Source organism: Salarias fasciatus, chromosome 1 (genome assembly GCF_902148845.1).
Source record: "Salarias fasciatus chromosome 1, fSalaFa1.1, whole genome shotgun sequence".
Lineage (NCBI taxonomy): Eukaryota > Metazoa > Chordata > Actinopteri > Blenniiformes > Blenniidae > Salarias > Salarias fasciatus.
Window position 1 is genome coordinate 35,504,480 of NC_043745.1, and position 20,398 is coordinate 35,524,877.

The 20,398-nt window shown below is 40.7% G+C and overlaps 1 protein-coding gene across 1 annotated transcript; it reads right to left on the reverse strand.

The window, feature by feature from the left end:
- Positions 1–4,268: 4,268 nt before the first annotated feature.
- chst1 (carbohydrate (keratan sulfate Gal-6) sulfotransferase 1) lies at positions 4,269–7,795 on the reverse strand. The gene is made up of 2 exons (XM_030097281.1): positions 7,732–7,795; positions 4,269–6,256 (listed from the first exon to the last, which is right to left on the reverse strand). The coding sequence occupies exon 2, from the start codon at positions 6,208–6,210 to the stop codon at positions 4,918–4,920; it is 1,293 nt and encodes a 430-aa protein (XP_029953141.1). The 5' UTR covers positions 6,211–6,256; positions 7,732–7,795; the 3' UTR covers positions 4,269–4,917.
- Between the last annotated feature and the right edge of the window lie 12,603 nt (positions 7,796–20,398).

Consider the following 20,398-nt stretch of genomic DNA (forward strand, 5'->3'; position numbering starts at 1 on the left):
TAATGATACCTTCTAACGCAAAATACAGTGAAATGTAAAAAAAAAATATTTTGGCTACGACGTTCAGAAATTTCTATTTTTTTTAAAAAATCAGTGTCTTGGCAGGCTAGATTGAAAAGTCTTGTGGGCCATTTTTGGTCCACGGGCCTTATGTTTGACACCCGTCCCCCAACACGTGCAGCCGAATGTTGACTAAAGTAGAAATTTTCAACTATTTTTGGTTAAAATTATCCTTTTTTTTTTTTCCTGCACACTGTTTTCTGGAGTAGCCACCAGGACTTGTTCTGTCAGCAGGGAACAGCGAACACAAAGAGGCAAATATCTTCCTGCCCTGTCATGCAGTCACACTGGGTCAGGCTATTAAGGTCACATTATGAGAGGATAAGAATAAAAAAAAAAAAAAAGAGAGAGAGAGAGAGAGACATGGCGAGAGAGGGATTTTCTGTGATTCCTTCCAGGGGCTTGTGAACCATATGTTCAGCCCTGGGACACAATAACAACATGAGGGGGCTCAGCGAGAGCCCAGAGGCACACCGACACACCGACACATGGGTAGCAGGCAGCAGAAAGCGTCTGTGAGTCAGTGTGTGTGTGTGTGTGTGTGTGTGTGTGTGTGTGGAGGCTGGGTTCAGGCATGTGGAGGAAGTGCACCATTACTGGCAAACTGTCACAGTGCAGCATCAGAAACAAAAAGCCGAACTGAGTTTAATTGAGAGCTTCAGCTCAGACTTGTACATGTTCAGCTAGATATTGCTCAACCGCACAGCTATTGACGACCTGTCCGATGATGTTAGTTCTCTCTATTTCACAGGAAGTAAAATGAGGGATAAATGACGCGGCGCAGCGGCAATCCGCTTTTACTCCCGCATGATGGTGTTGCAGGCCGTTCTTAAATCCATTTGAGCCCATTAGGAGTTTTATTGGCACTATGGACAGGTCAGAGACTGTCACAGGAGAGCCCCAAGGCATTTTCACTGTGTTTGTCTGAGACTGAACAAGTCCTCCCACTCCATGAAAAACCAAATTAAACAATGGCTCGGACTCCTCTCTGCACAGCGCCAGTAACATCGAACAGAGAAAATGGTTAAATAGTAGCCAGACACAAGCTTTTCACATATAAATGTGTGCGCTCATTCAGATTCAGTGTGGTTATTGGCTAGTTTATCACTCAACAAGAGAACATCTTGTTATCTAACGGCTGCTGTGGTGAGGCAGGCTACAGACGGAACGGAGATGGTTGGATATAAAAATGGTTCGAGAAATTAGAGGTTCTTTATTTTTGAGAAGAGATTATGGTGAATGTATTTTAAGTGCAGCGAAAATGTAATTCTTTCAGTTAACACATACTGTTTTGGAATTGGGATATTACTCGTATTTGTGCAAAATTTAAATATTAAAAGCTGTAAAATGTACAGCTGTAGGTAATAAATATGCACTATCTGTGTGCAAAAAACACCTCCACATAGCAATACCGAAGAGCATAATCAACTTTGTGATTCACAATAGTAGAGGTAGAAGTTCCATATTGAGCTAAAAATTGCAAAACACATGAATGCGGTGTGAGTTTAGATCACTGAAGAAGGCTTTTTCTGGACATTTGTTGAGATTACAGTCATTTTCTATCGATACATGAAATTACTGACATATTCATAACATATAATTTTCTCTACAACAAAGAAAACTTTAAATGTTCAATTTGAAGGTTATTAATGACACTATTTTACCAGTCCGGCCCCCTCGTCCATTAGGACACTGCTTCAGGTTCTGCACACAATGAACAAATGACATGGTGATTTGAGATTATGAAGCTCTTGTAACTTTCGCTCCGTCTCATTGACCTTTGATGACTCACAACTACTAGTGGCATCATTTTGCTGCTGCAGGAGACATTGAACTCCGACCTCTTGATCCCACCTCTCTACATGCCTTTATGTAAAACCGATCGGTAGGTTTTATCTCAGCTATTACAGATCACGCACACAAACACGTTAACGCCTTTAACTTTGGTTTGGCTTCTGCTTTCTTTCAAAACAATAAATACCGAAAATTAGTTTGACGCTGCTTTTGAAACTTATTCACCATAAAACTGTACATGGAAGAAGGCATGCTGGGAAATACCGATAGGTTTCTTCAGTTGCTTTCTCCTTTTTGCACACAGTCGGGTGTAAATCACACACCTCAAATATGTACAGTAGATGTTTCCTTTGAGGTAACTGGCATTCTTTAAACATTCAGCTGAATGTAAATTCAAGTGGTGCGGAATCGACATTCTGTGTGCACGTCTGTGTAAAGACAGCAGTTTCAAAAGAAATAATCTCATCCTGAAATGTAGTCAAATCTTAGCAGTCCCGTGCCAGATAAATCAAAATACAAGCTCGCCTCTTTACCTCATTCCTGAAATGTCACACACTTCCTTTAATTGCCCCACAGAAATCATACGAATGCACAAAAGCCCAGCTTTGCAGCCTTTTCCAGTTTTCAAGTTCCAAATTAAAAATATGCCAAGCACATCCAGAAGATTCAGAGGTAAAGTGAAAAACAGAGAGTGAGCACTGAAGCAAAGGAACAATCCCCTGAGATCTCTGTAAAAAAAAAAAAAAAAAAAGAAAAGAAAGAAAGAAAGAAAGAGGTGGATGATGGAGAAAGCACAGGCAGCGGCAGAGAGAGAGGGAGAGAGGGAGAGAGAGAGAGAGAGAGAGAGAGAGAGAGAGAGAGAGAGAGAGAGAGAGAGAGAGAGAGAGAGAGAGTTTGCCTCCAGTCTCGGCACAGAGGAGGATCAAAGGTTTGTGCTCTGCATCTCAATGGACATCCGGTCACCAATACTGATGAGCCCGGCGTGTGATGCTCCATTCACTGGGTTTATATCTTATGGGTAAACAAGTGGCCATTGCATGCCAATAAATGACTGCACACTCACAACTCAATATTCAGGGTAGCAAAATGTCGAATTAACATGACGGCAACGACATATAAAGTGTTGCGGTATCGTGTTTGTGCTAGTTTGAAAAAAAAAAAAAAATACATAACCTGCATATTTTAGCCTTTTAAAAAAAAAGTTACTGAATATAACTTAAAAGCTTTATTATCTAAATGAGTTATGACACTTTGTTTTGTTCAATTAGCTTTTTTTCATAAGCATTAATGCTTGTTTTTTGGATCTGTTCCATGTTTTGAATGCAAGGCGCTCATCATAATTTATTTAGTGTCTTTACCCGTATCCCTTTGAAAAAAGCTTACTATGCATCTTACAGGTGCCAGTTTCCAGTTCAAGCCGACATTCATTTTCAGCTGCTACAGTCACAGAGAGAGATTTGAAAATTCATTGCACAGCACGACATGATCACTGCGTTTGCACTCTAACTGCGGCGCCTGTTTGCCAAACTAGCCGCTGCATAAGCTGGTAAACATCCTCACATGCAAACCAACTCCCTGAGTGTTTACCTGGACAATGCAAGTTCGGATGAAACGGATCCGTATTGATTGCTGCAACACTGGTGAAAAACTCCCAGAAAGAGTAGAGAATTTGGTTAACGGTGCATGAAATGATATGTTTAAACTGAATGAACCAATGATCTTGTTTTCCTCCAAATGAAAGGGAATTTTTTTAACAGCTTTATCAGATTTGATGGGGTTATTTTAAGGTGCGAGACAGAAAAAAAAAACTCACTCAAACAACTGCAGCACGTCGTATTTCAGCTGTGACCCCCCCCCGCCCTCAACGTTGTCGAGCTGAAACAGCACATCAGCAGCAATTATACTGATCAAAGGATTTGTTCTAGACGATGGACAGCCATTACTGTAAAACCCTTCGCATGTGATCCATTGTGGATGGAGTGTGGCTCAGTTTGCACCCAACACATTTATCCTGTTCAACCTGTTCAAGAAAGATATCTCCTCTCCGGATGTGAATCTTTCATCTGTAGGATAAACATAGATGCAACATAGACCGCCAAAAGTGCTGTGCTTCCCTGTTTGGAGTGACAACCCAGACGCTGGATTGTCTTTTCTCATTTGGAAAACCGGGAGAACAAAGAACTGTTTTACCTTTAAATTGATGACTCAAGATCACAAATGGAAAACAGTGTCATAAACATTTTAATTGAAAACAATAAAGGCTGTGGAAAGTGAAGGCTTAACAATTTAGAATATGATGATGCTGGAAATTAAAAGTAAGTGATAAATAAAGACTTCAGAATAATTATTCAGTCTCTGTTTGGATACATGATGTTAAAATAATGATTTCTCTTGCTGTAATAACCCTGAAAGAGATGATGTTTTCCACAGCTTTCTGCAGACGTGCGGATTCCAGCATTACCTCTCATTACTGTGTTTGTCTATTCCAGATGGCTGTAAATCCTCCTGACCTCCAATGGGATTCTGTCCCTTTAACTTGAGAGCCTATTAATTGTTTGCAATTATCCTCAGCGAGCGTTGCATCTGTCAGAAGTTTCTCCTCCCTTCTTCCCACATGGATAGAAATGCCATAGTGGTGTAAAGGTTGACTGCGACATTCACTATTTATTGCACAGTAGTCAAAATAAGCCATCACAGGTCTAACAGAAACATGTTGGCTCCACTGAATCCCTTCCAAATTCTCGTGTTTTTTAAGGGCAACATTTTAATTTGGTGGAAACAACATCTTTGCGTACAGGAAATGAATCGAGACAGCGCCTTGTATCGGCTCGCTTCATGGAAAAACTAAATCATGAGATACTTGTAAACTAGCTTGTTTGATTACTTTGTGTTGAAAATGTGCTGTTCTGTAACGTTGGGGAATAATCCGGAGTTCCCTTGGTGCATTCAAAATCTTTTAGTGCAAATTTGAAGAAACAAAATGACAGAAATAAGACAAACTAAGGAACTTATAAGGCAATAATTATAAATATATCAAAAATAGTCATTAGAGAACTATCTTTGTTACAAAAAAGGTACAAAAGTTTTGTCCTGTACCAGTGAGAGGGACATATTCTTCAGTTCCTCTACTGATTTCACAGCCTTGTATCCCAGCTGGTGAAGTACTTTTTGACACACAGTCTGAGTGTATTCTACCATATCATAAGACAGTTTCAAACGCCAACTCTCTGCATTGGCCGCCGAATCCCTCACTGTACCAAACTTGTGTTTGGCTGAGGGCTCATTGCTGCCTCGAGTGTTTGCATGTATCCAGTCTTCCACGTTTTTATCCATAGGCAGCCCCAGATAGTCATAGATCTCCTTTGTCTTTAGAAGCGGATTTCTGGCCAAATCCTCGTATCGAACCAACATGTACTTCCCTTTAAGCCAATAGGGATGGCTAAGACCGGTCGAAACAGAACTGAGGAAGTCTTCACAGACAACTGTAAGCTGACTCAAGTCTAGATTATAGGGCCTTCTCCCTGTGGCCCTCCAAATACGCCACAGACGATATGTATCCCTGAACGTCTCAATCCGCGACGACAAGATGCCACGCGGGTCTCTGACGAGTTGAATCACTTTGATATTCAGCCGGGGGTCTTCGACCAGAGCGCGTAAATCTCCAATCTCCGGCACCCGGACGATTTTGATTGCCACGTGCCGCTTCTCACGGCAGGCCTCCGTCGCTAAGGTCATGTTCAGAGTGGCACATTTCTTCACGCAGTCCCCCTCCTCCACATTGACATCGGCGGGGCTGAAGGCATCGCACACCGGCTGCTGGCACAGCGCTCGGCTGGCGCCGCGGCGGAACAGTTTGTCCGTGGTGTGGTTCGCGGGGGTCGGCTTTATGTAGCTCTCTAGAAAGTAGAGGTCGCAGCCGTACAGGCTGCGCAGGAGGTCTCGACTCGCGCCCAGCATCACCCGCCGATCCGCGGCATTGCGACTGTGCGACAGCCGCGGAATCAGCGTGGTCTGGACATGGTACAGCGGCTCGAACAGGTAGAAGACCTCCTGGTGCTGGTTCAGCAGCTGCCCCACGAAGGAGGAGCCGCTGCGCGTGGTGGCCAGGACCAGGATATGCGTTTTACGCGTGGCGTTGATGGAAAAGTACGGATAGTCATCGCAGCCGCCGCCGCCGCCGCCTGCCGTTCCACGCTCAAAGGGCGGTTCTGTCTCCTGGCCTCCCAGGCCACAGTTCTGGGGGCTGGGCAGCGGGCACAGCTGGAAAGGCTTGGAGGTGAGTGTCCGGATGGCCGTGTACTGGATGGCAATGGAGGCCAAGGCCAGCAGAATCACTGCCTTCCAGGAACATTGCATGGCTGAACCACTTCATTTAGACACAGCGGTCCATGCCAGGTCCTCCCTGCAAACACAGCATTATTTGTGATTTTAATCATAAAGACAATTTTAAATTTTAGTTCATTAGATCACCACAGTTTTTTTTTTTTTTTGGAAAATATCCCTGATTTTAATCTGTGTACAATAACAACAAGCTGCTTATTTACTACATGAATATATCGTATTATTATCACATAGATTGACACTGAAATTATACGTTCACTCAGTTATAATTACCAAACATAAAACTGTATTGATATTGATTTTCAAACTGAGGAGTCATCAGTAAGTCAAATAATAAGTACAAAACAGATTATGGTATTTTTAATTGCAAGTGCAGGAACTGTAATTTCATTGATTTCCGTACTTGTATAACAGGAATATTAACGATTAACTATATGCTGAGGTACAGTTTGCAATTAATTCAGTAGCCATGAGACCCAGCGTACTATTTCCTCCTCCACTGCACCAGTCTAATTTCTGAAAATCACAACAGATTAAGTTTGACACTGACTGACAAACCCATGCAGCAGCAGAGGACATAAAATACTCAAATAAGATATGTCTGCATGCATTAATGTTTTCATACGCTCTAGTGATACTTTTCAATGTTGAGCATCAGATAAAAGTTACTAGAACGATCAGTACTGAAGACTATTCACCAAGTAGTACTGCAGCACACCCTATGCATCCACTATAGCCCCTCTTTCTCTTCCAGCATGTCTGCATCTACTTTAGGGAACAGTTTGGCCTGATTGGAGAGTCGATGCACAGTGCTGTATACCACTTGTTCATGAAGAAACAATAAAGTCTGAGCTGGTTCAGGAGGGCAAACAATAGTTTTAAACTGCGCTGCCAATGTCACGTCAAGGGGAATCAGTGCTGTAAGGGAAGATTTAAATAATCAGGGGGAAATTTACATGAGGGTTTTTAAATAACAAGAGGATAAGCTGGGGCCATGATCCAGAAAACTTTGTTTGTTTTAATAAAATAAGGCTCACCAGAATAATGCATCTGTTTTTCTTTTTTTAAAATTTACATCAAATTTTGGTGCTTAAAAATATGAAAAAATACATAGGCCTACATAAAAAAAAAAAAAAAAACTGCTTCATAAAAGCATATTTATGTGTTTACTCTGGCCGGATTGAGAGTCTCCAAGCCATCAGCTTGTGTGAGAGGAGATGAAAAATGATGATGTTTTTTTTTCTTTATACTCAACAAAATACTGACTTCCGATGGAAACACGGTCGAGTTGGGCTGATATGAGAGGATATTCTCAAACACACAGCGAAGGGAAAAGGCAGCACCTCTCTAACACCGCTGATTCTCCGTGATGCAGACACCCTCACCCAACGCTGCGATAAGACAATATAGCACAGACGAGCGGATCCCACCCCAGCCGCAAGTGTTGATGGAATAACAGGAGAAATCGGGCTTGCGTAATTGGGTCTGAATGGTGCAGGGAAAGCTCAAAGTGCATGCTCAGTTATTCACTTATACCTTGTTAGTAGTTGTAGTCTTCTCATGATGCGTCCATGAAACCCGGTTTGTTTTCCTTTTTTTTCCCCCCTCTCTCCCTCTCCCTCTCCCTCTCCTTCTCTTTTTTTTCAGTCCTGAAACGTTTTCCACGGTGCGCTCTGGAGAGAGGATGAATGCGCCGCGCCGGGTAGATCCGCCGTATATTCCATCAATCTGCGCGGAGACGCGATCAACTTCAGCGGCTGGATTTACAGGGATAACTGAGGGAAAAATGTAGGACTAGGATGGAAAAAAAAAAAAAAAAAGGTACATATGTATGTGAAGGGTGGATGGAAAGAAAGTGTTGGAGGAGCGGTGGTATTACTGAGCAGCCGCGCGGAGAGAGAGGCTGCCGCTGAAAGCGACAGCCGAGCTTCCCTTAAATGATGCGCAGAGGCTGAGTGTGTGAGGTACACAAGGAGCGACTGTCTGGACCACCCCAGACCCCTCCCCCTTTCCACCTGCCTCTCTCTCTCGCTCTCTCTCTCTCTCTCTCACACACACACACACACACCAGCCTCACCCCCACACACAAGCAAATAAGCTCATTTTATTCTCAGTCCGCGGTGTTTTCCATCAGCCATTCCATTAGAATTGCATGCTTATGTTTGTTTTCTATTATTTTGTTTTATGAATAGATCTGCTGCAGCACTCCATGCATGTTGGCTGAGCCCGGTTATTATCTTGCATGTTATCAGTGCAGTTTGAGGGGTATTATGTATGAGATTAAAAAAAAAAAAAAAAAGAAGTTTCTCCTCCTGACTTTGACATGAACTCGTCACATCAGCATTAACGCCCGGGGCTCTGTGATTCTGCAAAGCCCTGTCTCCAGGGCATCTGTAACCCACTTATTAGGGACGGGTGGGCCGATAATGAATGTAATGTGAGGGTGGAGATGGTGCAGTTTGTATGAATGGAGCTGGACTTCAGAAGCAAGTCAAAGAAAAAGAGAGAATAGGGATGGATCCATGGACTCTATGGTTCAGGGACGTTGTTAATGCGAGGAGAACCCAACAACTTTAACCCTTTTAAATCCTGCCTTTTTTTTTTAATGTTCTAGTAAAGTTGATAAGCACTCACGCTCTCATAATCTGTGCAGTCACTGTTTCAGTCACCTCCCTTGGCAATTTACATCCGTTACAAAATAAATCCAATACCACTGTTTTTCATTTACATTATAAGCACGCAGATTAAGTGGCATGTCAACAAAAAAAAAACAAACGAAAAAAACAAATAAATACAAAAAGAATCTGAAACACCATTAAACAGCCTGACCACGAAATAATAATATCATAGTGAACAAAGAATAAGAGTAACACATCATTTAACAATCAACATGAAACAATTTGGATAACTTGGATAACTCCATGCATAAGCTATTTGTAATTGGACACTGCTTTACATTTGAACCAATGTCATTATTTTCCATTTTAAGGGTTAATAGTGATAGCTGGTTTTAAAATAATTACGTTGAAAGTGAATGTTTTTCCCGTTTTGCAGCGCCTTCTGGAGGCCGGTTTCCTCAGCATTTTCACATCTTGCCCAGCCACCTCTGTAAAAATGCTATTAGTAATCTTGTAACTGATGTTTTCTTGTATATTTCTTCAAAATTCACACTTTTAAGTACAAATTACCTCTTTGTGTCATAAATTGTTGAGTTAGCGGATTCATTTTCTTCATCAGATAAATATATCTTTGACAAATATGTCTTATGTTCCTTTTTTTTTTACTGTTTGCATGTCGCCTTGGCTGCACTGTTCTCGTCAAAATCTGGTTCTTTGCGAAGTTTGTTACTGTTCAAGAAAATCCCAAGCATCTAAAGTGGTGCAACACAAGAAAGCAGTATTTTCTCCTGGCTGATTGCTTACTTTTATATCAGTTTTTCACAAAGGAAAACATACAAGGATATCTTTATAGTGGAATAAACCATATAGCAGTCATGGGAAACGTGCAGTTGAATGAGTTTAATGATGGGAATTCTGCCTTTGACACAGTGTTATGCGCACTGGGAAAACTTGACAGTTGTGCAGAATGTGATGCATTTTTTTATACCTAATATTTATATGTGAGCCCACAACCCAAAAAACAAACAAACAAACAAACAAACAAACAAACAAACAAACAAACAAAAAAGGATTTTCAACCGTGTTTACACAGTGGTTCAAAAGAAAAAGCATCGTTCCGGCATTTTTTTTTCCAGAAAGGTTTTGCGTTTCAATGGCAAGGTTTTGAAAATGACGTCCATCTACACAGAAACAGCAGAAATACTTAATGCAATAGCATGTGAAGCCACAAGGTGGCACTGTTTACTTTTGTAACGAAACCACAAAAATATGCTTGTAAAGAACAACTCGCTCTACGGGAGTACGCGAACATTGGCATAGACAGTGAGAGTTAGATTCACCAACAGGCTACTAAAACTACTGAGTGCCATAAGCATGTAACTCTGGAGGCCACCACTGGTATGACTTTTTATCTACCGTAAATCCTCTAATAATGGCCTGTATTCCATTAAAAGCCCGTCTCCTTTAATGACCGGGTGCGTCTTTGAAGAAAGCTCATAAAAGCCGCCTCCCAATACAAGCTTGTTTTTTTTTTTTGTCTTTTTTTTTTCTTCTGTGAAGCGCTACGGCACTGTACTGACAGTAGTCTGTGCTACAGCGCCAGTCCTCCTGGTATGGCGACTGGGTGTATTACACGCGTCCGGTAAAAATGGCAGAGGGAGAGAAAACATTAAACTCAATGTTGAGATTTCATTTTTTCACATCGATTGAAAAAGTACATTTACAGTACATTTTACTGGGTTCAAACTGACACAAAGGATCTTTCTGTTCTTTTTGAAAATTTTAAAATATAAGCCTCTCTCTCACACATGCCTCCTTCCATTAAAAGCCTGGTGCCACCTACAGTTGAGAAAAATAAAAGCCCCGGCTACTGTAAGAGGATTTATGGTAGCGCAACAGACATGTAAATGGATAATAAAAATCTCTCTGCCTCGATGTACTGTATCTTCCTGATTTCCCTTCTTCTTGCTTCAGTCAAGTTTTTTTTCGTTCTTATATTTATGCCTCTGGATAGATGGAGATGAAAATCAATCCCTGAGAAAATGATCCACCAGCGAGTTTCTGTGCTTCAGCTGGTAGAACCAGTTGTTTCCCAATCCCAGAGTAATCGGTCAGATCCTCCACCTGAGCCAGCCCATGTGTCCAGTGGTAAAACACCAATTCAGGAGTTGCTCTTCATGGTGTGTGTGTGTGAGCCTGCATAGCCCCCGTTGGTGTGTGAATGATTCTGTCTGTGAACGTGCTTGGACTGTGTACTGAAGTCGTTAAATATGCCATATGCAGAACAGAGTGAATTTAGTTGTTTGCTATAGACATAATATATCATATATTACACATATTCATATTGTATACATACTCAGTTGTAGATAAGCAATGAAATGAAAACATTTGTATTTCAGGTTTTGGTTTAAGTTACAGACACAGACTTAACTTTACTAATTTTCATTGATGCTTACAATCCTCTTATTTTGAAAGTTCTTCACCAGTTCATCTAATGGCAATCACATCATTATCAAATAACAGTAAAAAAAAAAAAATCAAACATCAGCTTCCCTAGAAAAAGGGAAACACGGCCACTTGATCAATGAATGATAAGACCATATCTGACTCATGTACTGAATATATAAGTTTATAATAAAAGTTGTTATCAGAATCATGTTTAGAAACAGAACTGGGATTTTTAGAGATCTTTTTATGTCTTTTCCACATTTGATATGATTTTTTTTTGTACGACATCCTTTGATTATGAATTTTCCAACATAAAATCTTCACCCAAAGCCCAGTCCAGCTGTGCATGTAAGGAGAGCTGGTTCACTAACTACATCAATGGTGGGGCGCTTTTTGGCGGATTTCGTCAGACAGAATTTCATTATGGACTTTCAAGGGGAACTGGTTGCTCCTTGAAGAAAAAAGAAAAAAAAAAGCATTTGGAGGTCACTGAGGCAGTTAAAAACCGTGAAGTGGAATTCAGCCAAAGACAGATTTATCCTGAAATTCGGAAGTCCGGGATGTTTACGAGCCGTCCGATATTCCATCTGCTGCTATGCAGCATTTCACAAAGAAGTCAAGCTGACTTCAATATACTGTGGTTTTTTGGAATCTTTGTTTCTTTGTAAAACTAAAAAACAACAGCTGAAAGCTTCAACAAGTTTATGGTATTAGAATTACAATCAGGATATTTTTTATTGGCCAAGTACAGTCGCCCTTATAAGGAATTTCATGCGGTGGACACCCAGGCAGCCATTCGTGGCATGAGTACTGTATGAGGAAGGATTATAACATCTTCAATTTCCTGTGAATTTCACTTTTTTTGGTTTTGTCACTTCTCCTAGCTGCTGTCCTATAAACAAGCTAGAAAAATGTAGCTATGTATTTCTTGATAAAAAAAAAAAAAGTTCCAGACATGTCAAAGCAAACACAAAATGCAAATACATACTCACAAAAAAATCAATTTAGTAGTAGCAGTATGGGTTTGTTAATGCGCACACAAACATGCATGCACGCACGCTGTATGTACATAAAGATGTGCTGAGAAGACAATGGAGACCGAGGTTTGGATGAGCCAACGGCGCCCCAGAGAGGAACGTTCCATCAACTCAACCTGCGCTGAGTGGTGAGAGTGGACCGGTGCCCCGCCCCCACCCACCCCCGGCCCTCCAGCTCAGCTCGTGAAGCTCAGGCACCTGTTGAACAAAAGAAAGACTCATTCATCCAGGATACATGACTGAGCCGGACTTAACCAATCCAAAACAAGAGGGTTCAAGGATTACGGTACTTGGTTGCACAAAAGAAGAAGCCAGGATGAGAATACACAGATTCACTAACTCAGGTTGCAACTGTCTGGGATCAGCGCAACCTGTAGTTCAACACACACACACACACACACACACACACACACACACACACACACACACACACACACACACACACACACACACACACACACACACACACACACACACGCTTCAACAGCATACATACAGAACTGGAACTGTAAAAAGGTATAATATTTTTGTCATGTATGTAAATGAAGGATTATTTTGTGGTCAGAATCCCTTTCTCAGTATTTTTTTTTGTTTGTTTTTTTTTTTGTTTTATAGAGTGAAATCACTGTTCAGATGCTTCAGTTGCCCCCCTAAAAGCAAAAAATATTCCCATCAGAGTCATTGTTTTACTTAAAATGAGCTTTTTATGAACAACAGTTTTGGTCAGAGAGGTGTTTTTAGTGAAACCTATGTTTCTGTGTTCTACTGCTGATAACTGAAGAATGGAAAAACAAACTTTATTCCAGATGAAAGAAGAGAGTCTACTCTATTTTCGCCGGTTTGGCGTTTAGATACTCACAGAGCCAAATATTCTGTAAGTCTGTAAAAATCAGTAAATCCTTGGTAGTCTTGGGCTCTCTGCTCTAAAAATGTCGGGCAATCAAAGACGTAAAAATAAACATTTTCCAAATATAAAAATACACAAAATAGATACATTTGTATTCAATGTGTACACAACTATGAAGACTTAGATACTGATATACACATACATACAAATACATGTATCTAAGTGTAAGGTCTGAAAAATCTTCAAAATTTGTTAATAAATGTATTCTAACAGTGGCGATTTTATAGCTAAAATTATTTCTTTTCAACATAATTTTTTTCTATTTTACCTAGTTTCTTTAAATATGACAAAAATGACCAGTTGTTTCTAGTACTCATACATACCATTTTAAAACCTATTTAATCCTATAAATGTTGATAAAATTGAACAAAGACACATGAAAATGAAAACTATTACAAAATGAGATCCGTGTATCTAATTACACCGACGATAACCTGCTCCTCCTCCTCCTCCTCCTCCTCCCTCTGATGCTCTCACTATTCCCAGGATAACCTACATTTAGTACATGCCGGTTATTTGTAGAGATCACATACGCTATCACAGGCAATCATCTGCTCCAGCAGCTCTTTGATTGAATCTCATTTTCTGCATGTTTATGGCCACATTTATTTGTTCTTTCCTGGATGTGATTGTGTGAAGCTTCGCTGGTATTGTTTCATTCTCGGGGATGAAAGGCCCCTCGGTGCGCCTCCGGCCGGGCCACAGGGGGAGCGGCGAGGCAGCAGCCGTACAGCTCTGATTCCGCGGCTGTCCCCGGAGTGCTCATGTCAATGAACCCAGCTTGTGGAAGGCTTGTCAAGGGACGCACTCCCACTCCGACGCCGGGCATCTGCTGCACCGCGATAGCTTTTCACTACATTATCACATAAGGCTATTCTTCACCAGCATGCTGTGAAAGGATTTATAATAGATTCATAACATGCCAGGCTAAATAATGTCTGTGTAGAGGGGGGGTTGGGGGAAGCTGGCTTTGTTCTCCGCTCCATCAGCCTTATGTGAGCATGTACATGTGGAGAGATCCGGGGTTGTTGTGTCTGGTATTTTTTTCATTCGCAACTTAGAACTCAGGGAGCACGTGGATTTCAAGAGACGGTCTTGTTCTTTTATGCCAAATAAAAAAGCTGCAGTCCACAGAACATCTCATGTATTAAAAACCTGCATAAAAATAGGTGTAGCAGCTAAAAGACATCTTTATTCTGTATATGATGTTCCTAAAAGTGTTTGGGGAATTTATTGTCCAGGCAGCAGGAGCTTCATCACTTCCCATTGTATTTTGAATGAGATTTTGGTGGACAGTAGTGTCTATATTTCTGTGGACTCCATGTGGACTAATCCAGAAAAAGATTGGATGTAATCAAGCTTATATGAAGTGTTTCATCTTGTCCATGTCTTCCCGACGTGTCATTCCCTCATGGAGCCTGATGTCCTCCAGTCTGGCATCTCATCATGTTTTTATTGTTGATGCTGTTTCTGGTCTGGAAAGTCTTGACGCATTCAGTGTTTTCTTGCTTCTCATGTTTTCTGTCTTGTCTCAGCTGGTTGTCTTCCTGTGTTGCGGGTCATGTCTCGATGTGCGTTGTGTGCTGAATGTCTGTCTCATCCATGTGTTGTCCTCCTCTGCTCAGTGTGTTGTGTCTCCGCCCTTCATTGTCTTTATTATCCATCTATTGTTATCAACTGCTACCTCTGCTTGTCGAGTTCATGTCTTGATTCTATGTTTCTGCTCAAGCCATATTTTTCTTACCACTGTAATGCATTGTTTGAGACTCATCTGTTCATCCAATTCATCTCAACACATGAATAAGCCTACTGTCACTGCTTGAAAAGACCTGTATTCAGGCCTGATTACAGCAACACACCCCTCCTGTAGTCAGGCATATGAAGTTGTAATCAGGCGTATCTCAGCTGTAATGCAGGAGCTTGAGTACACCTGAATACGTACCATTTTTAGGGCTCGCATACAGCCTTGTCCTCTGTGATTTACAATCACATGTCAATAAAGGGAGCACATACTGAGGCTATACCTGCTTTGAGTCCAGGCTTGCGAGTTTTCCTGCATAGTTTCCATGTTCTCCCCGTGCGTGTGCACGTCTGGCTGGGATCAGTGACACCGAGATGAAAAAATGGGTTGTTGGACAAGCAAACCCACACTGTGACACAAAATTTCTCATAAAATACAGAGAAATCCAGTAACATGTTCTGCATGATGTAAACAGCAAATGGATTAAAATCTTTAACTATCTAGAAGTTTTTGCATATCAATTATGAGACAATAAGAATATGGAATAAACAGAGAAGTTGATCTGAGGGACTTTAGACTAAATGGTGTCCTCATAGAAGAACTTTATCAAAATCATATGAAACACATGAGAGCTATTGGGATTTGACGCTCACTACAGTCCTGAGAAGCAGACGTCTGTGTCCAGTTCGGCTCTGTCGGGTATTAATGTGGTCATAAGGTTGGTTCCGCTTGAATTTTATCATGAGCTGATCTATGTTAGTTATCAAAAAAAAGCATTGATTTGTCTAAAAGCCCTTCAGTCACTCACATCAGTAAGTTTCTGAGAGCGAGGAAATAGCAAGTTGAACAAGGCCAGCAGGCTTTCAGATCAGTGCTGCCAGCAATCCACACTCGACACTCGACATCTTTCCAGTTGAAGAACAGTATTTTTTTTTTTTTTTTGACTGTGGACCTGTGAGTTCAGCCATAGCGTTAGCATCATTTCCTGCAAATAACATACACCCAGTGTGTGAGTGACTGTGTCAGCTTATGATTAGGAAATCACATTTATTGACTATTCGAGGTCATGACTCATACATACATTCTCAGAGTGAAATGGCATGCTGGGATGAAAACTACTTGACACCATCTAATCAGATGTGTTGCAGCCAGTTACATATCCGCTGTTTTACTCAGTGTAGACTCATCTTGTTCACAAAAATGTTATTTTTCAGTGTTCCTCTTACGCTTTAATGAAATTACATGCCTGTTTTGTGAATTCGATGTTGTATTGAGTGCATGTTTCAACAAACAGCACGGAGTGTTCTAATTGGTTTTGCGTTGACTCATTGGTTTGAATGATTTGAAATGAATGCTGAGGCTTATTATGATTGGATGGCTTTGAGTTTCTTAGTCAGCACAGCATATGCTTAGTTTCCAGAGTTTTCCACGCTTTCACATGATAATTTGTCTAAAAAAAAAAAATAAGATGTAGGTGTTAATCTGCATCCCGTACAGTGAATCCGTTAGTGACCTGAAAACAGCTCTGGTTTCCAGCAGCAGTGGCACTGGTAGCTCTCTTTGTGCTTCAGACTGCTTGAAATTCCAACTAGACGCTGGTCCCTCAGGATGAGCTTCATGCAGCATAAACCCACAGAGCTGCGCCTGTCTTTCTACTGTACCGGCTCTTTTGTCAAAGCTCTGCTTAATCAAATAGACGCCATATATCCTGTCTCTCCATACGTCCATATGCAAGTGTCCGAGCTTTGACAAATGACTTCACAGCCTTGGTTGAAAAAGAAAAAAAAGATATGGCTTTTGCAACACATGCAGTAAACAGAAGAATCACGCTCTGGACAGACTGCAGTGCAAATACTGTCAGAAGACCAAACAGCGAGCGTTTACATTGCTTTTGGTTATAATTTACAGTAGGCGAGACGGATCATTATCAGAAAAGAATTTCAATTCTTTCTGTGTAAGGGAGCTGATTTTGAGAAGTGCAGAATGCTTTTCAGTTGCAGTGCGGCGCTCTGTCTCTCTCTGATACTGCAGGTGATTTACATGTTGCTCCATGAAGTTGCACAGGCGCTGTTCAAGTATTCAGCACATCAAGCTTCCATTTATTGAGTCAATATTTTTCCACTCAAATTTTCAAATGCAATTTTTGTTAAAGAAATAAACCTTTGACGGTTATGAGTGTGACGTACTTGCATATTAAAATAAAATCAACATAGTAGCATCATCAGAGGTAAGAATGGCACCCATTTTTAAGAAACAATAGAGTCAGATATTGCTCATTTGTGCTTGTATGAAATAATTGATAGACCGGTAGTAGGATATGAACTTACTCACGTGAAAGTGTGTGACTGAGTAGGCATAAATAAGTATATTACAGATAATTTCTTTTTTTTTTTTATTTTGTGTGGTCAAGCAAGTTATAATTAAAAGCAAATGAAAACTTTTCAGTGCCGCTACAGCACGAAAGAAAAAGCTCCATTACTACCGTATTAGACTGACAGCACAAGAAACTTTAACTAAATGCAATTTAAAAAAAAAAATGAAAAATTAAATATACAGTAGAAATTGAAATTAGAGTGACAGAAAGAATTAGGGTGTCTGAAAAAGCTGTGGAGAACTAGCAAAAAGCAGAAAAAAAAAGAAAAAAGGGGAGAAATTCATCAAGAGATCAAGTGCTAAAAGCCAAGCTAATTACAATTAGATGTGATGAAGTTCTTCACATCGAGGATAGTGTCTGAGTTAAGGTGGCCGCACGGTCCTGCTTTCAGTGTTAAGCGACTGGTTGTTGGTTCTTCTGCATGACGACAGCGTCAAAACAGCGTCCTGGCCTCGTGTCAAGATATTCATTATGGAAGCCACAAATCCTGCATATTTTCATTACATCTCAGTTACCTCATTTAAATCCTCTGCAATCCCACTCTGCCAAGCATTTGAGCCAATCCTGAAGTTGGAATTACTGTAGTTAAGTCTCCATTAGCCGCACTCCATCCTTCAGCTCAGGCATCGATATCTCCGATATGGAACCCTCCACCTCCTGCGACCAGCTGACACACGCGGTAATCATGCTAATGCACTATAAACCCCAACGCCAAAAGCAGATTAACAGCCAGCTTCAGATGAGTGCGGTGCATCGTCATCCTGAGCCGATACCCATCATCATTTGGTGCTGGATTGGTTTGCTGGTTGGCTAATGGATAGAACAGGTGTTGGTTGGAAAGCCATCAGAGGAAACCAGGGCAGGAAACCAGTATTTAACACTTGTTTGTATAATGATGTATATTTTCCAATTGTTTTAATAGTGAGTACTTATTTGATATGTAGTTAACAGTTTCAGAAGATATAAAACATTATGCTCTGTTATGTATAAAACAGAATTTTGGAAGAAACAATAAGCTATGTCTCTGAAATCAGATAATACCAATGAGCTAGTCAAACCCTTCAGAGACAAACTATCTGATTATATATCTGCTTTAGACGACTTTATTTTAGCCTCCAGCAGCACAGTAACGATTGTGACTCAGACTGTAGTACTGCAATTTCTTTTTTATTAAGAGGTCCGAATAATGCTTTAAAAGTCTCCAGTAAATTTAATTCTATCAGAAGAACATTTGCTTTAGGCTTAGATTTTTTTTTTTTTAGAGACATTCTTTATTGACCTGAGCGTCTCTTCTTTCTTTCTCTTCATACATTTGTGTCGCCGCTACATGCCTCTCTGTCCTGTTGTCTGTGCTCTCTTCCTTTGTCCTTTCTCTCTGTGTCTTCCTGCAGGAACTTTAAGTGGAGGTTTGTGATCTCAGCCTCCTGCCTCCATCACGTCTGCAGCAGGTAGATTAGCTTCTGATGTCAACTTGTTTGTTTGTTGCTCTTTGTCTCTGTCTTATGCTTTTCTCTTTCACTATCCAATACCATTTCTCAGAAGACCAGAGTGCCTCTTCCGTTGAGTCTGGTTCTGCAGAGATTTCTTTATAGTGAAATGGATTTTCTTTTCTTTTCTTTTCCACAGTCACCTCTTCATGTAGGATTGTAGGGCTTTTGAAAGATAGTCAGGTTGTAATTGATGCTGCATAAATAAAAGTTAATTCAATGGGAAGTAAAACATTTAGCTTTCAGGCTCCCTTCTTGTGCATCGAGGTTCTCGTCTTGCGAAGCTGCTCTAGGTTTAGATTGCTTATTGGCCCTGAGTGTTCACCTCCTCATGTGAACTGCTCTTCTGGAATTGGTGCCCTCTCCTTACTCTCCTCCATCTTTTACTGTTGTAATTCATAAATAAAAACTGATAACAATCTTGATAACAGAGTGAAAACAAAATCTGACAACAAATATACAATTCCGGTAAAAAAAATATTTCCCATGTGTTGCTTGAGAAAGCTGGTTATGAAGACGTCATATAAAAAATGAATGGATGGAGAAATCCAAGCTACAGCTCTAAGAATATGAAGAAAGCTGAATGAATCTTCAAAGAAAAGAAACAACAAAGAATCACTAGAAACATACATTTTATTCCTCATTTCTAACGAACAGAAATCATCTCAGAGCATGATCCTCTTATGACCTGAATTCAGTCCTGTGATCATGAGAAGAGGTGTGCCGCATTCACACAAAGACATGCACGGTTTTTGAAGCTATACCCACTCCAACATGGGTAAACAAGGATTCAGCTCTAATATGCTCCTGTGGGTGGCTTGGCCAGACATCCTGGGGCATGAAAAAGTTCCTCATCTAACTCCAGCGAGGACAGAAAAGTAGCATACTTCCTGAAATGCGCAGCAATTTCTCTAACTGCCAAATTATTTTTGGTTGGATAATGACCATAATTATCCATCCCAAAGTAATTTTTTTTTATGATAGTAGGCAATTGAACTTAAGGGTTCATTGACACTGTTTTGAGCAGCTCTGGCTCGCTCCAAGACACTTCAAGTCATCTCAGTTGTGTCGCAGAAAGTTTATAATGATCATGCAGTGAATTGAAGCATGCTGAACTTCTGTGAAACAAATCTGAACGAGTTCAAAATTTCATCTCTATCAGCAAGGACACATTATCAGCCTGTCAAATGGCTGCGGTACCTCCATGAATCATCCTGCTCCTCTGACTGGCATGTAATGTGCCCGTGGGATGACTCATTTACGTGTGACAGACATCCTAAATGCGAGATTACAGCACAGTTTCTTATCTGAGAAAAAAAACCAAAAAGGAATGAGACGCCTTCCTGTTAAATCATTCCGTAGGACACTCATCAATTTCTGTTATTTCTTTTTTATCTCATACATTGACAGACGAGGAGATTATGTGTAATTATGGAGATAAGAGAAATTAACGGGCTCTGTTCTTATTGACCCGTTGAAGCAGTGGTCTGGAATCCGAGTACGTGAAATGCAAGAGATGGATATACAGCGTTGAGAAAATATGAGATCACTGAAATCAACCTTTATTTCAAACCTGCCACCGAATTGGCAT